The 14789-nt window shown below is 43.6% G+C and overlaps 1 protein-coding gene across 1 annotated transcript in view; it reads left to right on the top strand.

The window, feature by feature from the left end:
* Positions 1-13913, top strand: part of LOC147890071 (uncharacterized) — a 98124-nt gene extending 84211 nt beyond the window's left edge. The window contains exons 7-10 of the mRNA XM_087390697.1: positions 11775-11947; positions 12124-12179; positions 12419-12521; positions 12707-13913. Coding sequence (XP_087246823.1) covers positions 11775-11947; positions 12124-12179; positions 12419-12521; positions 12707-12796 — 422 coding nt within the window. The 3' untranslated portion in view covers positions 12797-13913. The remainder of the gene's footprint in view (positions 1-11774; positions 11948-12123; positions 12180-12418; positions 12522-12706) is intronic.
* The last annotated feature ends 876 nt before the right edge of the window (positions 13914-14789 follow it).

Below are 14789 nucleotides of genomic sequence, written 5' to 3' on the forward strand. Positions count from 1 at the left end.
GTGCACGTAAGCGGTCACCTGGGGATCCCGTAAGGCGCTGACGGACAATTGGCCTACGCACTGGTGGGCGCTGGACTACCTTAACGGAGGCCTCCATGCGACGGACTTAATTAACGAACAGTTGGGCCTGGGGACAGCGTGGTGGTTCGACGGGCGACGCATAGACAGCGCACACTTGATGACGAACGATGTGTTCGTTAGGTGATCAGGGTCCTGCAAGGACGGTCGACGGGAAAGGAAAAAAAAAAAGGATTGTTAGTGGTTTGATAATTAAGCGATTCGCCTTCGACATGTTACCTGACTGACTGCAACTCGCTGGTCGTTGGTAGAAGGTGTCGCTGTTGTGTCGAGGTGACCTTGCTGAAGGCTATTCGGTGTATAGAGAAGCCCGTGGAGAGTTGTTGGTAATAGCTGTCGAATGCTTTCTTGGCGCATATACAGTCAGAGATTACGGATGACTTGTGAGACTATGAGGCCAGGCGACAGGTTGACGATCAAGATCTGAGAGCAGGCCGTACGTGCAGGTTGCAAGCTGCGGGGACTCGAATTGCGGGGAGTTTCCAGGGAGCACTTTATCTATTTTCCCTTTTGGTTTTCGTTATTCCTGTTTTGTCAGAAGCAGTTTAGACTTTTGTGGTTGTAGCAGAGGTTGCAGTTCATGATGCTATAGCAAGGACAGATTATGCTTGAGGATATGCCTGTGTGCTTCAGTCAGAGTTAGTTGCAGGAGCTTCCCTAGTATAGGGAAAAGCGCTATTTGGGTTATGCATGTATTAAATGCCTAGTCAGTGTGCATGTGGGATTGCAGGTATTCCCTAGTATAGGGAATTGTGTTAGAGTGTCAGTACACTGAATTGTGCCAGACTGTTAGTACACTGAATTGTGTCAGCTTGTAAATACAGTTTTCTAGTGGTGTTATTTTAAATTTAAATTAAAAAAAAAAAAAAAAAACCAAACAAAACACCCATTGAACGGAATGGAGGCAGAAGAAGGGGCTTCCAGGAGGGACCCTGGTGAATCAGGAGTCCGGCCGACCTAGCAGGGATCGCGCCCAGTAGCTCATACTTTAGCTGGCAGGATTGCATTGCTGGAGGATGCCTTGCAACAGTTGTTAGCGCAGCAATTACAGGCCAATGCAGGGCAGTCCGAACTTAGGAGAGCGATACATAGTATGTCTGCCAGACCTTCTCGAGAGGAGAAGGGAAAGGCTCCAATGGAACCGGGTCTAGTGTCCATACGGTCGAGCCTAGGAAGGCTAAAGTGCCAAATATTGCCAATTACAGACCGGAAAAGTATTCTGGTCGGATGAACGACCGTAGCTCCGATGTCATTGAGACCTGGTTACACAAATGGGACGAGGCGTTCGCCATTTGTGAAATCAGAAATGACATCAAAAAGATCCGCGAGGCCACCCACATGTTTAGTGAGGCAGCGGACCGGTGGTGGATTAAACAACAAAAAGATGGTATAGCATCCACTACCTGGGAGGGGTTTAAAAGAGAGTTCAAGAAACACTTCTTACCTCCTGACGAAGCATCCCGAGCTTGGGATCAATATAGGAACCTTCGTCAAAGAAATTTATCAGTGGCAGAATACACTGATAAGTTTCGAGAGAGTGTAATGAAGGTTGACGAACCCCTGCCTCAATCAATCCAAGTGAAAGATTTCATATTTGGATTGAATGATCGAATAAAAATGAAAGTTCGGGCTAAGTACGCGAACACGTTAGATGATGCAATAGCTATAGCCCTGAACTATGAGGATGCCAAGGGCAGCAAGCCAAGTGGGTTTGCACAGGTCGGAACCCAGTATGGGTATCCGAAGAAAGCTGGGTTTAAGAAGAAGTGGGCTAGTAGAGGGAGTGGTTCACAGCCGAGTGGTCAAGCCAAGCAGGCGAGACCGGCTGAAACTCCTAAACCAAGTACCACCATTGGAGTGAAAAGGAAAGTAACCCGAATGGCAGCCCGGGCTTGGTCTAAGTCTCCCTTGAACCCAGAACAAAGGGAAAAAGCGAGGAGAGAAGGCTTATGTTTTGGTTGCCTTCAGCCTCATCAGTGGAAGGATTGTCCACGTAACAAAGATCGTCGGATGGCTGAGATGGTGATCTCAGAGTGCGACGTGGAGATGGAGGGAAGTCCGAGAGCGGAAGAGATGCAGATTCAGCTAGCGGGATCTTCTCAGAGGTCAGTACCTTGTTTATTATGTGTGTCTGTTGCTAAGCTAGTGACGAGTGCACTTGATAACATCCTATCTAAGCCCGTAGCAACGGGGTATACAGCCTTTAATGATACGGAGTTAATTAAAATGAAAGGGCAAGTGGCCAATCATGATGTCATTGTGTTGTTTGACTCGGCGTCAACTCACAATGTGATTAACTCCAAGCTCGTGAAGAGGCTGAAATTAAAGACAAGTCCATCTGACTATGCGTATACAGTCAGGATGGCAGATGGAAGTTCAACTGAAGTATGGGACCAAAGGGTTACCCAGTTGGAGCTTCATATTCAGGACTATGCTGAGAAGCTTGATTTTGAAATGACCAAGCTTGCTCATGCAGATATAGCCCTGGGTATGGCGTGGCATTCTAAGAAGAATCCAGCCATTTGGAAAAAGCACGTATATCAATTCAAGATGAATGATGTGCTTTATGTCTTGCGAGGTGAGAAAGATATACCTCAGGGACCGTTGGTTTCCGTGATGGAAATCCGAAAAGCTCGAGTAGAGTTTTTATTCCTTTGCACAGCATCGATAGAGCCGGTTGATGATTCTTCGGCTAGCACTGATGTTGCGCAAAGTGGTGAGATGGCCAAGCTGGCTAATCTTATAACAGAGGAGTTCTCTGAATGTTTTAGGGATGAACTACCTTATGGGTTACCTCCAGAGCGGAAAGTTCAGCATAAGATAGAACTGATCCCGGGGGCAGAACCCGTAAATAGACCTCCCTATAGAATGAGTTTTACTGAAGAGGCGGAGGTGCGTAGACAACTGGAAGAATACCTCAAGTTGGGGCAGATTCAACCAAGTTTCTCACCTTTTGCTTCGCCAGTGATATTAAAGAAGAAAAAGGATGATACGTTTCACCTCTGTATAGATTACAGAGCATTGAATAATATCACTGTTAAGCACAGGTATCCGATGCCTCGGATTGATGATTTGCTAGATGCATTATATGGAGCCGTGATTTTCAGTAAGATTGATCTTAAGTGTGGCTACCATCAAATCCAGATTAGAGCCGAGGATGTGCATAAAACCGCTTTCAGAAGCAGGTTTGGTCATTATGAGTTTTTGGTAATGCCCTTCGGACTTACCAATGCTCCAGCGACCTTCGTCATGCTTATGAACGATCTACTACGTCCGTATATCGGAAAGTTCGTAGTACATTTTATTGACGATATCCTGATATTCAGTAAAAGTATTACTGAGCATCGTGAACACTTAAGAGTAGTGTTCAGTACTTTGAGGAAAGCTAGTCTTTATGTAAATAAAAGGAAAACTGTACTGTGTATGGTTAGGCTTGAATATTTAGGATTCATAATTACTCCATAGGGGGTAGAAATGGATCCGAAGAAAGTGGCTGCGATACTAACTTGGCCAATCCCTCAGAGTCTGACCGCGTTGTGATCATTCTTGGGATTTGTCTAGTTTTATAGAAGGGATATTAAAGGGTATTCCGGAATAGTATCGCCATTGACTGATCTGACCTCAGATAAAGTACCTTTTATTTGGGGACAGAATCAACAAGAAAGTTTTAACACCATAAAACAAGCTGTGGTCACAGGACCGGTGTTAAAAATAGTTGATCCCCAGAAACCGTTGTTCCTAGAAACCGATGCAAGTGGCATTGCGGTAGGAGCAGTCCTTCTTCAGGAGGGAAGGCCAGTAGCCTTTGAAAGCAAGAAGCTTTCTCCCTCTCAAAGGAATTGGCCAACTCATGAATTGGAGTTGTATGCGGTTATCCATGCTCTGAAAACATGGAGGCATTATTTGTATGGTTCAGAGTTTTATATGGATGTGGATCATGATACTCTGAAACATTTTTGTAAACAGCCTGACTTGAGGGGCCGCCAAGTTAGGTGGACAGAGCTCATGCAGGAGTTTAATTTAACGATTCGGTACCAAAGAGGAAAAGACAATAAGGTTGTTGATGCGTTGTCTCGCATTATGCACAACGTGAGTTTCACGGTATTAGAGAGTGCTCTAATGACCGAGATTAGAGAAACTCAAAAAGTGGACGAGTTTGTCCAGAGCTTATGGCCTAAGGCTCATGTGTTAAAACCCGGGGAAAATGAAAAGGATGACCTGGCATCCAGAAAAGGCCAAACTTATGCAAGATATACCATAAGGGATGGTATGCTAGTTAGAAATGGCAAGGTTGTAGTACCTAGTCAGAATGATCTCAGGCAGAGAGTCATTCGACAGTGCCATGATAGCCCGTGTGCGGGACATCTAGGAGTCGAGAAGACATATGATCTCGTGAAGCGAGATTTCTTTTGGCCAAAGATGAAAAAGCATATTCATGAATGCGTGACACAGTGTTTCTCGTGTCAGGTAAGTAAGGCCGAGCGGGTGAAGCCACCCGGACTTCTATAGCCCTTGGAGATACCACTAAGTAAGTGGGAGAGCATTTCCATGGACTTTATTGTAGGGCTGCCTACGACGCAAGGAGTATATGATTCTATCCTTGTGGTGGTTGATCGTCTAACCAAGATGGCTCACTTCATTCCGACTAGAGAGTCTGTTCGCGCCCCGCAAGTAGCGGATTTGTTCATTAGACATATATTTCGTCTGCATGGATTGCCTAGATCCATAGTGTCAGACAGAGATGTGAGATTTACTCTCCTTGGATGGAGTAGTATGGGCTACAAAGAAACTTGCACTTCTATGCCACACATGGGGGCAAGAGATATTTTGTGGCATTCATTGATGACTTCTCACGCTTTGCATGTGTATTCTTGATGCAAAGAAAGTCTGAAGTGTTATATTTCTTTCAAGAATATAAGCAGTTGATAACAAAACAAATTGGATGCCAAGATCAAAACATTGCTTTGCATTATGTTATAGGTGATGATGTACATCTCTATAGTTTTACTGATTCAGATTAGGCAGGAGATTGTGATGGCAGACGCTCAACGTTTGGGTATAGTTTCTTTATGGGCAATATTTCTATCTCATAGCAAAGTAAGAAACAACCCAGAACTCACTCTCATCCAGTGAAGCGGAGTACAAGGCAGTAGTTGCCGCCACTCCAGCGTGCATATGGTTGAGGAAACTCATGTATGATCTTCATCACTCACAAGAGGATGTTCTCACATCTATATTCTGTGATAGTCAGTCATGCATCACCATTGCTCACAACCTGGTGTTTCATGCTCGCATGAAGCATATTCAAAACCACTATCATTTTATTCCGGGTTGTATTGATGGACGACTATCATTTTATTCCGAGAATTCTGACGTAGAGATCCTTGACCTCGGGAAAAGAAGTCGTACCACCTCGGACCCCTCTCCAAACCATGGACCGGGCCGCCCCAAGAAGAAGGTGTCCTTCTCAGAGCCCTCAGATGCTAAGATGGCAGACCCACCAACAAAGAAGACTAAAAGATCTCGCAGGAGTAAGTGGTCGCCCTCGAAGTGTTCCTACAAGTACTTCAAATCCGAGCGGTAAAGCACTTAGGGCATCACTGGCTCCAAATCCACCCCGAGGGCCCAATGCAGAAAAAGGGAAGCTGAGAATCCTAGTCTGCTAGCAAATTGATCTATTGCCCAAGGAGAAACGTGAGGGAGCTTCTCACTCGTGTCCATATGGATCATTGCCATTGCACATCTGCATCATTGCCATTTCACATCAGACTGTCTCTAGGAAAAGCATCCTGGAAAGTAGCATTGTGGTGGTATGCTAGCCACAGCTCCCAAGCTTGCTGCCCCATCCAATTCTCAAGCATCTCCATCGTCGAGACCTTCATTGTAAGGTCAAAGACAATGGAAGTTCATGCTCCTCTCTCGTGGAAGCAAAATTAAAGACTCAAAAAGGACAAGAGGGGTTCCCTAGCACTCCAATGGTATCCCCTTTCAAGGGTTGCGAAAACTACATTGAAACCTCCAATATGTTATTCCTTAGGAACCTCCGTGTACTTTCATTGTCCTTAGTGCCAAAACTCTAGGGGAGACCAGGCTTTTGTCTTGGAAGCTGAAAATTTGGTTTGATCCGTGAGAAGAGGATTGGCAAAAATTTGGAGAGGGTGAGACCAAAGGTTTTGGGGTCAGTGGACGTTGAGAAAGAGGGGGGTCAAGGGGGGACCGCGGGGCGGGGGGATGCTACAGTGGGACCTGAGTTTGAGAGGGAAACTCAAGGGGGGTATGGCGGAGGGATGATTGACAAGAGTAATAATTGGCTTGAGAGGTGGAGGAGGGGGGGAGGGAGTAGAAAGAGAAGAGGAGGAAGCGGGGTAAACTGAGAAGAAACCATTGGGACGCACCTTGAAGCCAACTGAACCTTTGATGGGGGATCTAACACAGGATCTTGTTGCAAACCGCTTGAAGGGAGCTCTAAGAACTGCTCCCTCTTTGGAGAGGCCAAGAGTTTGCAAGGAGCCTCAACTATATGCTCATCTAGCGGGGAGGGCGTAGCCTAAGGTCTTATCCTCACCTGTAGTTTGTGTGGGGCACATCGTTTGGCGCTCTTTGCCACTCTTTTTTCTTGCCTTCTACTTCATTCCAAACCCTCTCCAATGGGGCAACCCAAGGAATTCGAGGCAGTGGAGGCTAGTGTGAGACAATCCCCAATGAAGGGCAAGATGGCTTGGGGAGGCCTAGGAAGCAGAGTATAATGGGTTATCTTAATATGTGATGTGTCAACTCCATATCATCCACCACTGTAAAACCCCATATCTGGATGCATTAACACTCCCATATTTAGGGAAAGACGTCCCTCACAAACATGTTTAGACAACGTATGCATTTTGGGAGAACAACAATCATATCCTGTGAATGCAACCTAACCAGGCTGCCATAATTCAAATGCCCAAAACGCTCATGCATCAAAAGAGTATCTGCTACACAGAATCCTCTACTTCAAGGGTTGCAGTGTGTGTCTCTCTATCATAGGCATCAAGTCTAGATAGACCCCGAGTCAATGTTCCAGTGATAGCAACGGTACTACCATTTCTGAAATCATAGATGGCATTGCAGTGATGTAGCAATGGCTGAAATGGATATGAGATTCGTTTTTATTCCTAGAACATACAGAATATCATGTAGAGAGACAAGCTTACCTGATGTTGCAATGAGCTCAACTTGACCAATGCCTTCAAGGCATACGATTATTGGTACAAGTCATAGTGCCCCCCTTCAGTGCATCACGCAAAGAAAGAAACAACTTCTTGCAAGAAGTAATGTGCTTAGAAGCACCACTACTGTCAGAATTTCAGGTGTTGAATGCACCAGAAATTGCCATGCATGAATCACGAATAGAAGGATTGTACTGGTATGTAACCACAAATTGCCCAGTCATGGTGAGTAACATTGTTTGATTCATCCTTCTCGTGGGAAGATTAAGCATCAGTAACTGCCAGACTAGACTGCTTCTTCTTCTATAATTCTATGCACTTTTGGCATTTAAAGATATCATGACCTGGTTTCCTGCAATATTTGCAGCTCTTCTTTTTGTTTTTTGCATGACCTGATTTCCTGTAATAATTGCATCTCTTCTTTGTCTTTTCTTCATGACTTGATCTCCTGCAGTAGTTGGATCTCTTCTTTTTCTTTTCTGCATTCTTGTTGACATCCGAAGTACTACCACAATTATGCATGTATTTTCCCACAAGGCCTTGCTGTTTTCATATTACCCTTATGATGGTAACAAAAGCCTGATCACCTGAAGCAGAGGCATTCCAATTAGCACGGTTTTGTTCCTGCAACAATAAAGTTATAGCTTTTATAATCCACGTGGCTACTAATTTGAAAGGTGCTTGCTGGAGATTGGCCACACCCAGTCCTTCTTCCTCTTTTGGCCTGGTGCAGAAAGACCACCTTACCTTGGAAATTCTTTTCCTAGTATCACTGCCCCCCCCCCCACAAGAAAGAGCTGCAGATTCTGATAAAATTTTCTAGCCCAGATGGGCACCAACAAGACAGAGAAAAGATGGAAATAGGGTAGATACAATGGTTGAGGACTACCCTTCGTCCTTCCAGATTTGCCCCATCTATCAAGCTTACTCCTTAGTCTGTTGAGAAACCACTCCCACCTTTCTTTTATATTGACCTTGAAACCCATGGGTATGCCCAAAAGTCTGAAGATTTATCCCTGCAAAAAAAATTTACAACCCTTTTGTCTTAGTTGAACCTGATCTTTTCCTGACAGTACTACATAACCTGTTTTAGAATGGTTAACTTTTGATCTTGAGGCAAGACAAAAAATGCCTAAACATATAAAGGCATTCTCTATGTGAAGTGGAGTGTTTCTCATAATGAGATTGGTGTCATTTGCAAACTGTTGGTTAACCAAGTGCTTTCCTGAAGGTGGTTCAATCCCTTTGAGAGCATCCTTGTCAACTTGATCTTGATTAACCACCCCAAAGCGTCTGCTACTATTGCAAATAGAAGAGGTGTATTCAACCATGTTAAAATCCCCTAACAGAACACAGTTATGCCTAGATCATTTAGGGACTCCCAAGTCAACCTTCTTGCTTGTACCCCTGTAGGAATCTAAACCGAAGCTATAGAAAAAGAAGCATTTCTTATCCTGCATTTTATAGACACCCATCTGTGATTTCTATCCTGTTTGAAGTTTGAAATCCTTGCTTAATAGTGAGAAAGAAAAGAAAGAAAGAAATTTTATTAGAGTACCCCAAGAGCAATACCTCCCCTGCCTTCCTCATGAGAGGTAAAAAACACACACCCTTCCTTTTATCAACTGTCTTAAGCCTATTCTCCAATGTGTCCTCAGTAACTTTAACTTCTTGCAAAGCAAGAAAAGTTGAGGAGAGAGAATTCTCCTTCAGTCAGCTAGCTAGTTACTGACTTCTAGATGGGTCAGTAAGTCCACATACATTTAGTGTGAGAAAAGTAATCGGGCTACTTAACCATTTTTACTTTGCCCCTTTTTAGCCTTGGGCGCTGGGCTCTTGGGGGGGACTCGCTGGCCCTTTACTTGGGAAATTCTTCGATTGTCTTGAAATGTTGCTTGAGGCTTGCTCTGCAAAGAGAAATCCTTCTCTACCATTGGAGTGTGTACAGGAAGTTCTTTTGATTCACCAGCCTCTGATTCACTCATGCTGGCATCTTGTTAATTGACTTCATTTTTAAATTCCTTGGACAATCCATGTTTAAACTCATCCTCTTTCATCTCATTTTCTTGGATCCATTTTTTAGTTTCTTGGTCTCTATCAAAGCATCATATGCATTATTTGTTACCAGAGGAATGGAATTATTATCCTTCAAAGGTTGAGGTTTGGTTTCTCTGACTACCTCTGTCATTTTAATAGGAGCTTTCTGTTTCCGCTGAATCTGATTCTCTTTGGCTGCCCACTTAGTCTTAGGTGGTTTATGGGTAGGCTCCTTAACAGATTTGGACCTATTCCTCTTCAAGGGACAGTGCGTAACAGTATGCATGGACAGCCCACAAAGGAAACATGAATTAGGCAATTTTTCATAAACCAAAGGTTGCTCTCTATAAACACTCCCATTCCAGTTAACTATTACTAAAGTATCTGGGAGCTCCTCTGCCACATCTAACTTAACATAGACCTGTGGTTGACCTTTGGGATTGATGAATTGTTCATTCTCAACTCCAACAACCTGACCCGGGCTTCTACAAAGATTGGCTGCCTGATTCACTAATGAGAAAGGGAGGTCAGGGAGTTCAACCCATACTGGAGTCTAGGATAAAGGTGAACCTTGGTTTGTCTGGGATGAAGTCATGAGACCAGTACTCGGTTTCTCATGGTCCATAAGCCATGATGAAGGGCGTTAAAGGCCATTTTGTCCTTTTCAAAGAGAGAGAAATAAAACCCCTTCCTTAGAAATCTTACACTACTAACCATTGGCCCTTTTCTAATCCAATTCGTCCAAAACCAATTTTCTAGAAAGGAAACTGGATGTCTAGGACCTGGGAGAAATCCAATGAGTGCTTGCGAAGACAGCCAATCAATTAATTTTTCAAGTCTATCCTCATCTAAATAGGCAGCTACCTTACCTTTTGGATAAGTGCTTTCCTCATCCAAGGAGTCATCACTCTCTTGTTCAAATGTTGATAGATTGTCTGGTGGTCCAGCTCCACCTTGATAGATTGGTCTTCTCGTCTGGTCTGCCTTTAATTGTGTTGGGGTCGCTTCTGGAGTCACGTGTTGTCTATGGGCTGCCTCTGAAGTGTCCGTCTGCTCCTCATGTGGTCCTAAGGAGACTCCTCTTGTATTGTTGGCAGAGTCAGAGGGACTTTGTGATACATGCGCTTTGGTCTGTCTTTTAGAAGCTTCTTGGGCTTCAACAATTGTCTCATTGTTTCCTTTTCCAGCTTCTTGTCCAATGTGGCCATTTGGGTATCTTGTTGCGTTGAATTTGATTCTTTGCTTCCAAGAAGGTCCCTTGCATCTCTTTGAAAGTCTCATGTGTCAAGGGGGGATGAGTGGTACCCTCTAAAATTGGCAAAGGCGGGTCTTTCTTTTTGCTCGTTACGGGGAGTGTTAGAATAACTACGTGTGAAAGGGGGGTGAAAAGTCCTCCCTTAAAAATCCTAAACAACCTTCAAGTAAGAGGCATCACACTCTTTGAAGCATCTCCTCTAAAAGGCTCTCTCTGGCTCCTGGATGTACTGCCACCTCCTCTTCGGTGCAACTCGTTCCGGGTTCTCCTCCATGGCTGCTATCTTTCTTATTTGGGAGAGGAGGAAAGTTTAGCTAGGAGCTAGGAGCTAAACTCCTTGCCCCATTTGATTCTGGGAAAGTGGAGCTCTCCATGGAGGAAAGTTTAGCTAGGAGCTAGGAGCTAAACTCCTTGCCCCATTTGATTCTGGGAAAGTGGAGCTCTCCATCATCATGTAAAGAAGTGGAAGCGTATCTGAGGCGACTGGGAGTCAACTCATGCAATCTCGTAACTGGAGGCACATCAGGCTTAGATACCTCTGCTGGGCTAGATTTGGTGGTAGAGGGTAAGTTGAAGGGAAGCTCATTCCCTACAGAGTCCACCTCTATTTCTCTACTGTTTGGATTCAAGCAATCATTGGTTTCCATTCGGCAATTTTAGCAGCACCTTTTACTCATGCTTCATCATCACCTAACTTCCCATGGCATCTTTGACTATGCAAAGGACGAGCCAAGTGAGTTGGAGCGTACATCAAGGGTTTTGTCCCCCACTTGCCTCAAACTGTGGGAAACCCTCCCATCATTATCAGTCGAGGGGGAGTTTCCTCCAGTTAGGCTTCTACCTCCATCACCATTTTGGTGATCACATCCAATGATAGGCAGGCCTCCCTGGCTATCCACTTCCACCTCATCCCAATCACCTGGAGGAACCAGTTTGTTGTCACTTCTTTATTCTCAAAACTGAAAAACTATTTTCATTTATCATCTTGACTATGTTGCCTATTTCATCTGGTTCTTAATAGAATTTTCATCATGATATAGGGACTCTGGTGTTTAAGATTCTGTGTTGAAAATATCTTTAAATCAATTTCTCCCTTTCTCCTTTTGAGGTCCTTATGCTCATTTAAAGCCTTTTTCTACTAGGAAATAAGCCTGCGTTACAATCCTGATAATATATCAGCATTTCATCTCATGCTACAGTGGACGAGATGTATCTGGCCTCTCTTATTCATAAAGGCAAGATGGTTTTTACAAAAGGGACTACTGATCCCACTGCTCTACCAGCTGAGTGCATTTTAAAGATGGCAACCACAGCTGGAGCAGAAGCTGTACTGCAGGAGAGAGATATTGGGTCTCTGGAGGTTGGAAAGAAGGTAATCTTTGCATTCACAACACTTAAACACTGGGTACATTCCTCTATGGCATTGTCTCCTTCTTAACATTAGAACTGCATTTTTCATTATTAAATAAAATAATACTTGCAAACACATCCTGCATATGTAGCTGGTTTTCAGGGGAAAACTAACATGGATTATAATGTATGTTGCAGGCAGACTTGGTGGTAATAAATCCAAACTCCTGGACAATGACTCCTGTTCATGACCCGTAAGTCTTCATGTTCCTGTCAACTTCTTGCCGCATTAAAGTGACATTACGCATTAATGGCGTACATGAGCAAGTACTTGTAGAATCCCAGGTGACATCTGAATCATTTCAATGATGCTAGTCACAGGAAACATATAACTTTATGCATTTGTACTTTCATGAGGAAAGAGTTTGAATTGTTGCAAGACTCCGTGCAAATCCCAGTATTGTTTGTTTACTAAGGTTCTGTGCTTTTCCAGGATTGCAAGTTTGGTGTACTGCATGCGGACAGAAAATATAGACTCAGTAATGTGTGATGGCCAGTGGGTTATGCGAGGGCAGCGAATATTGACTGTTGACGAGGTAGTCTACGCTAATATATCGTCAATTTCATTTGTTGCAACTGTAAGATTTTAATTAATTGAATCCATTTTATAAACACTTTACATGTTGGTGAGTATCTCTGCCTGCCTTTATGGTTTTGAACTCATGTCATGAGCAAAGATTCTAGATAATGCTCAAATATGTGACATCTATTCTGTGTGTAGGGGGCAATTTTAGAAGCTGCGAAGGAGGCTTCTGCTGAGATAGTGGGGAGAGCTAAAATATGTATACCAAAGCGAATGAATATTATGTAGCCAGTGTTTCTTGACAGACTGACACCAGTTTGTACACATTCGCAGTTGACGTGGCCCTTCTGATGGATACAGATTTTCTCCTGAAAGATACTCTTCCAGTACAGTCCCTCGATCTGCAAGATTTTCAATGCTCGCTTCATTAATGAGGAATGTGTAGCCATGGACATTGCAATAGTTTTAATGAATTGGAGCTCTGAATTGAATATTTAGTTCTGAACGAGAATTTTGTTCTAAAGGAAATCACAATTAGAAAAAGGATTCCTTGACTGGTTCTTTCAATGCCTGATACCTTCATGCTTTTATGCTGAACGAGGGTTATTGTTTTCAGAGATTTGTAATCTATCTCCATTGCAATGGCTCTTATGCATTCAAGTCTTGAAGCTCAAGTAACTGAAGTGCACATCAGGGGAGACCTTTACTAGGCCGTCCTGATTTTGAGATAAACAAAAGTTAAGCAGACTTTAAATCGGTTGTGATATATAAGAGTGGAGCTCGCAGATTGATGCCAAAATATTTGTGCAGTTCTACCAGGCACCTAAGGTGGTTTTACAAAGAGCACACCAACACGTACTGAGCAGTTTTGTATATTTGATTGAACAGGGCCTGGCAGTTCACGCAGAGTTGTACCATTGGCCCTTGTCAAGAAAAGAAAGCTTCTGTGGCCTAGAGGCATTGAAAATGGGCGCTCTGCTTGAGAAAATCGGCAGACCTCTTGTGTTGGCGATTTTTATTTAAGCCTGAGAACTAAATATTGCTTCTTGTGTGGTATTCAGCCTCCAGTCATTTGGAGACTGATCTGTAGATAAATAGCAGTGGTCAAGAGCTTCCTTCATGGTCCTGTGTGGAGGTGCCATGGTCGGTATGAAACATTGGCATGTGATTGGACCTTCAATGTTCATGCCAGAGTATATCCGTGATGATCTATTTCACTACTAAAATGATCCTCAGAATATTCTATTAGAGGTATCATCATTTTATCACGTATGAAATATTTGGTAATCATCCTATATTATGTATGTTACACATGCCCTTACGCACACGCATGTAGGCATGCATGCATACATATATGCATATATGTATTTATGTATAGACAAATATGTTTATATATATTCTAAGTTGCAGGAAATATTTCCAACCTAGAAACGTCCAACGTTGGATATGTTTTCGAAATGGCGACGGAAATACCAACGTAATGACAGGAGTTTTCTAAGTAGGAACAAAAGGGAAAAGCCATTTTAAAATTAAGACATCAAGTAAGTGTCCTTCTAGTATTCGTTTATGAGTGGAGTCAATACACATTATATTGATGCTTCTTCTCCTTAAGACTAGGGTATCAATGGGCTGCATGTGACCATGGACAAATATGTCAAGAAATAGAAGTATTCGAGTTTTTGAAATGCCGAAATTTTGGACTCGTATATATATTCATCGTTACGTTCAATACAACAGTGTATAGTCAGCTCTCTTGTGGACCCCACTCTCTCCCCGCGAATTTCCACTATGGTATCGTCAAGGCACAAGCCCTTGCTTCCATCAAGGCAAGAAGCCCTCTCCTTGAGGCGGCTTCATTTTTTTTAAGCTCTTTGCTGCAGCAGCGGGATCAGGCTCGGAAGGAGGGGAAGTGGGCAGTGGTACGAGAGGGACGACTTCTTACAGACCCCCGTAGAACACCTGCCCCCTCCCCTACATAGGGAAGCGGGGTCTATGAGACTCAAATATCCGAGACCCTGTCTTGCACGATTTGGAACTGTAATGGTACCTTATGGTTAGAACCAAGGAAACTCTTGGAATCCTATACAGGCCACGACATAGTCTTCTATACAGAGACACATAAGAGTCCAGAGCGCCCTCTTCCAATAGTCAGCGGATATACATGGGAGTCTGCCTACAAAGATGAGACGAGGGGTACAGGAGGAGTTCGAGGTTCAGGTGGAGTTGCAGTCCTTTTCAGATCCATACTTCAGGGGATCATTTCAGTAGAGCAGAGAGATAC

This window comes from Dipteris shenzhenensis, chromosome 19 (assembly GCF_047967505.1).
Source record: "Dipteris shenzhenensis isolate YYH24624 ecotype China chromosome 19, Dip_SZ_1.0, whole genome shotgun sequence".
Taxonomy (NCBI): domain Eukaryota; kingdom Viridiplantae; phylum Streptophyta; class Polypodiopsida; order Gleicheniales; family Dipteridaceae; genus Dipteris; species Dipteris shenzhenensis.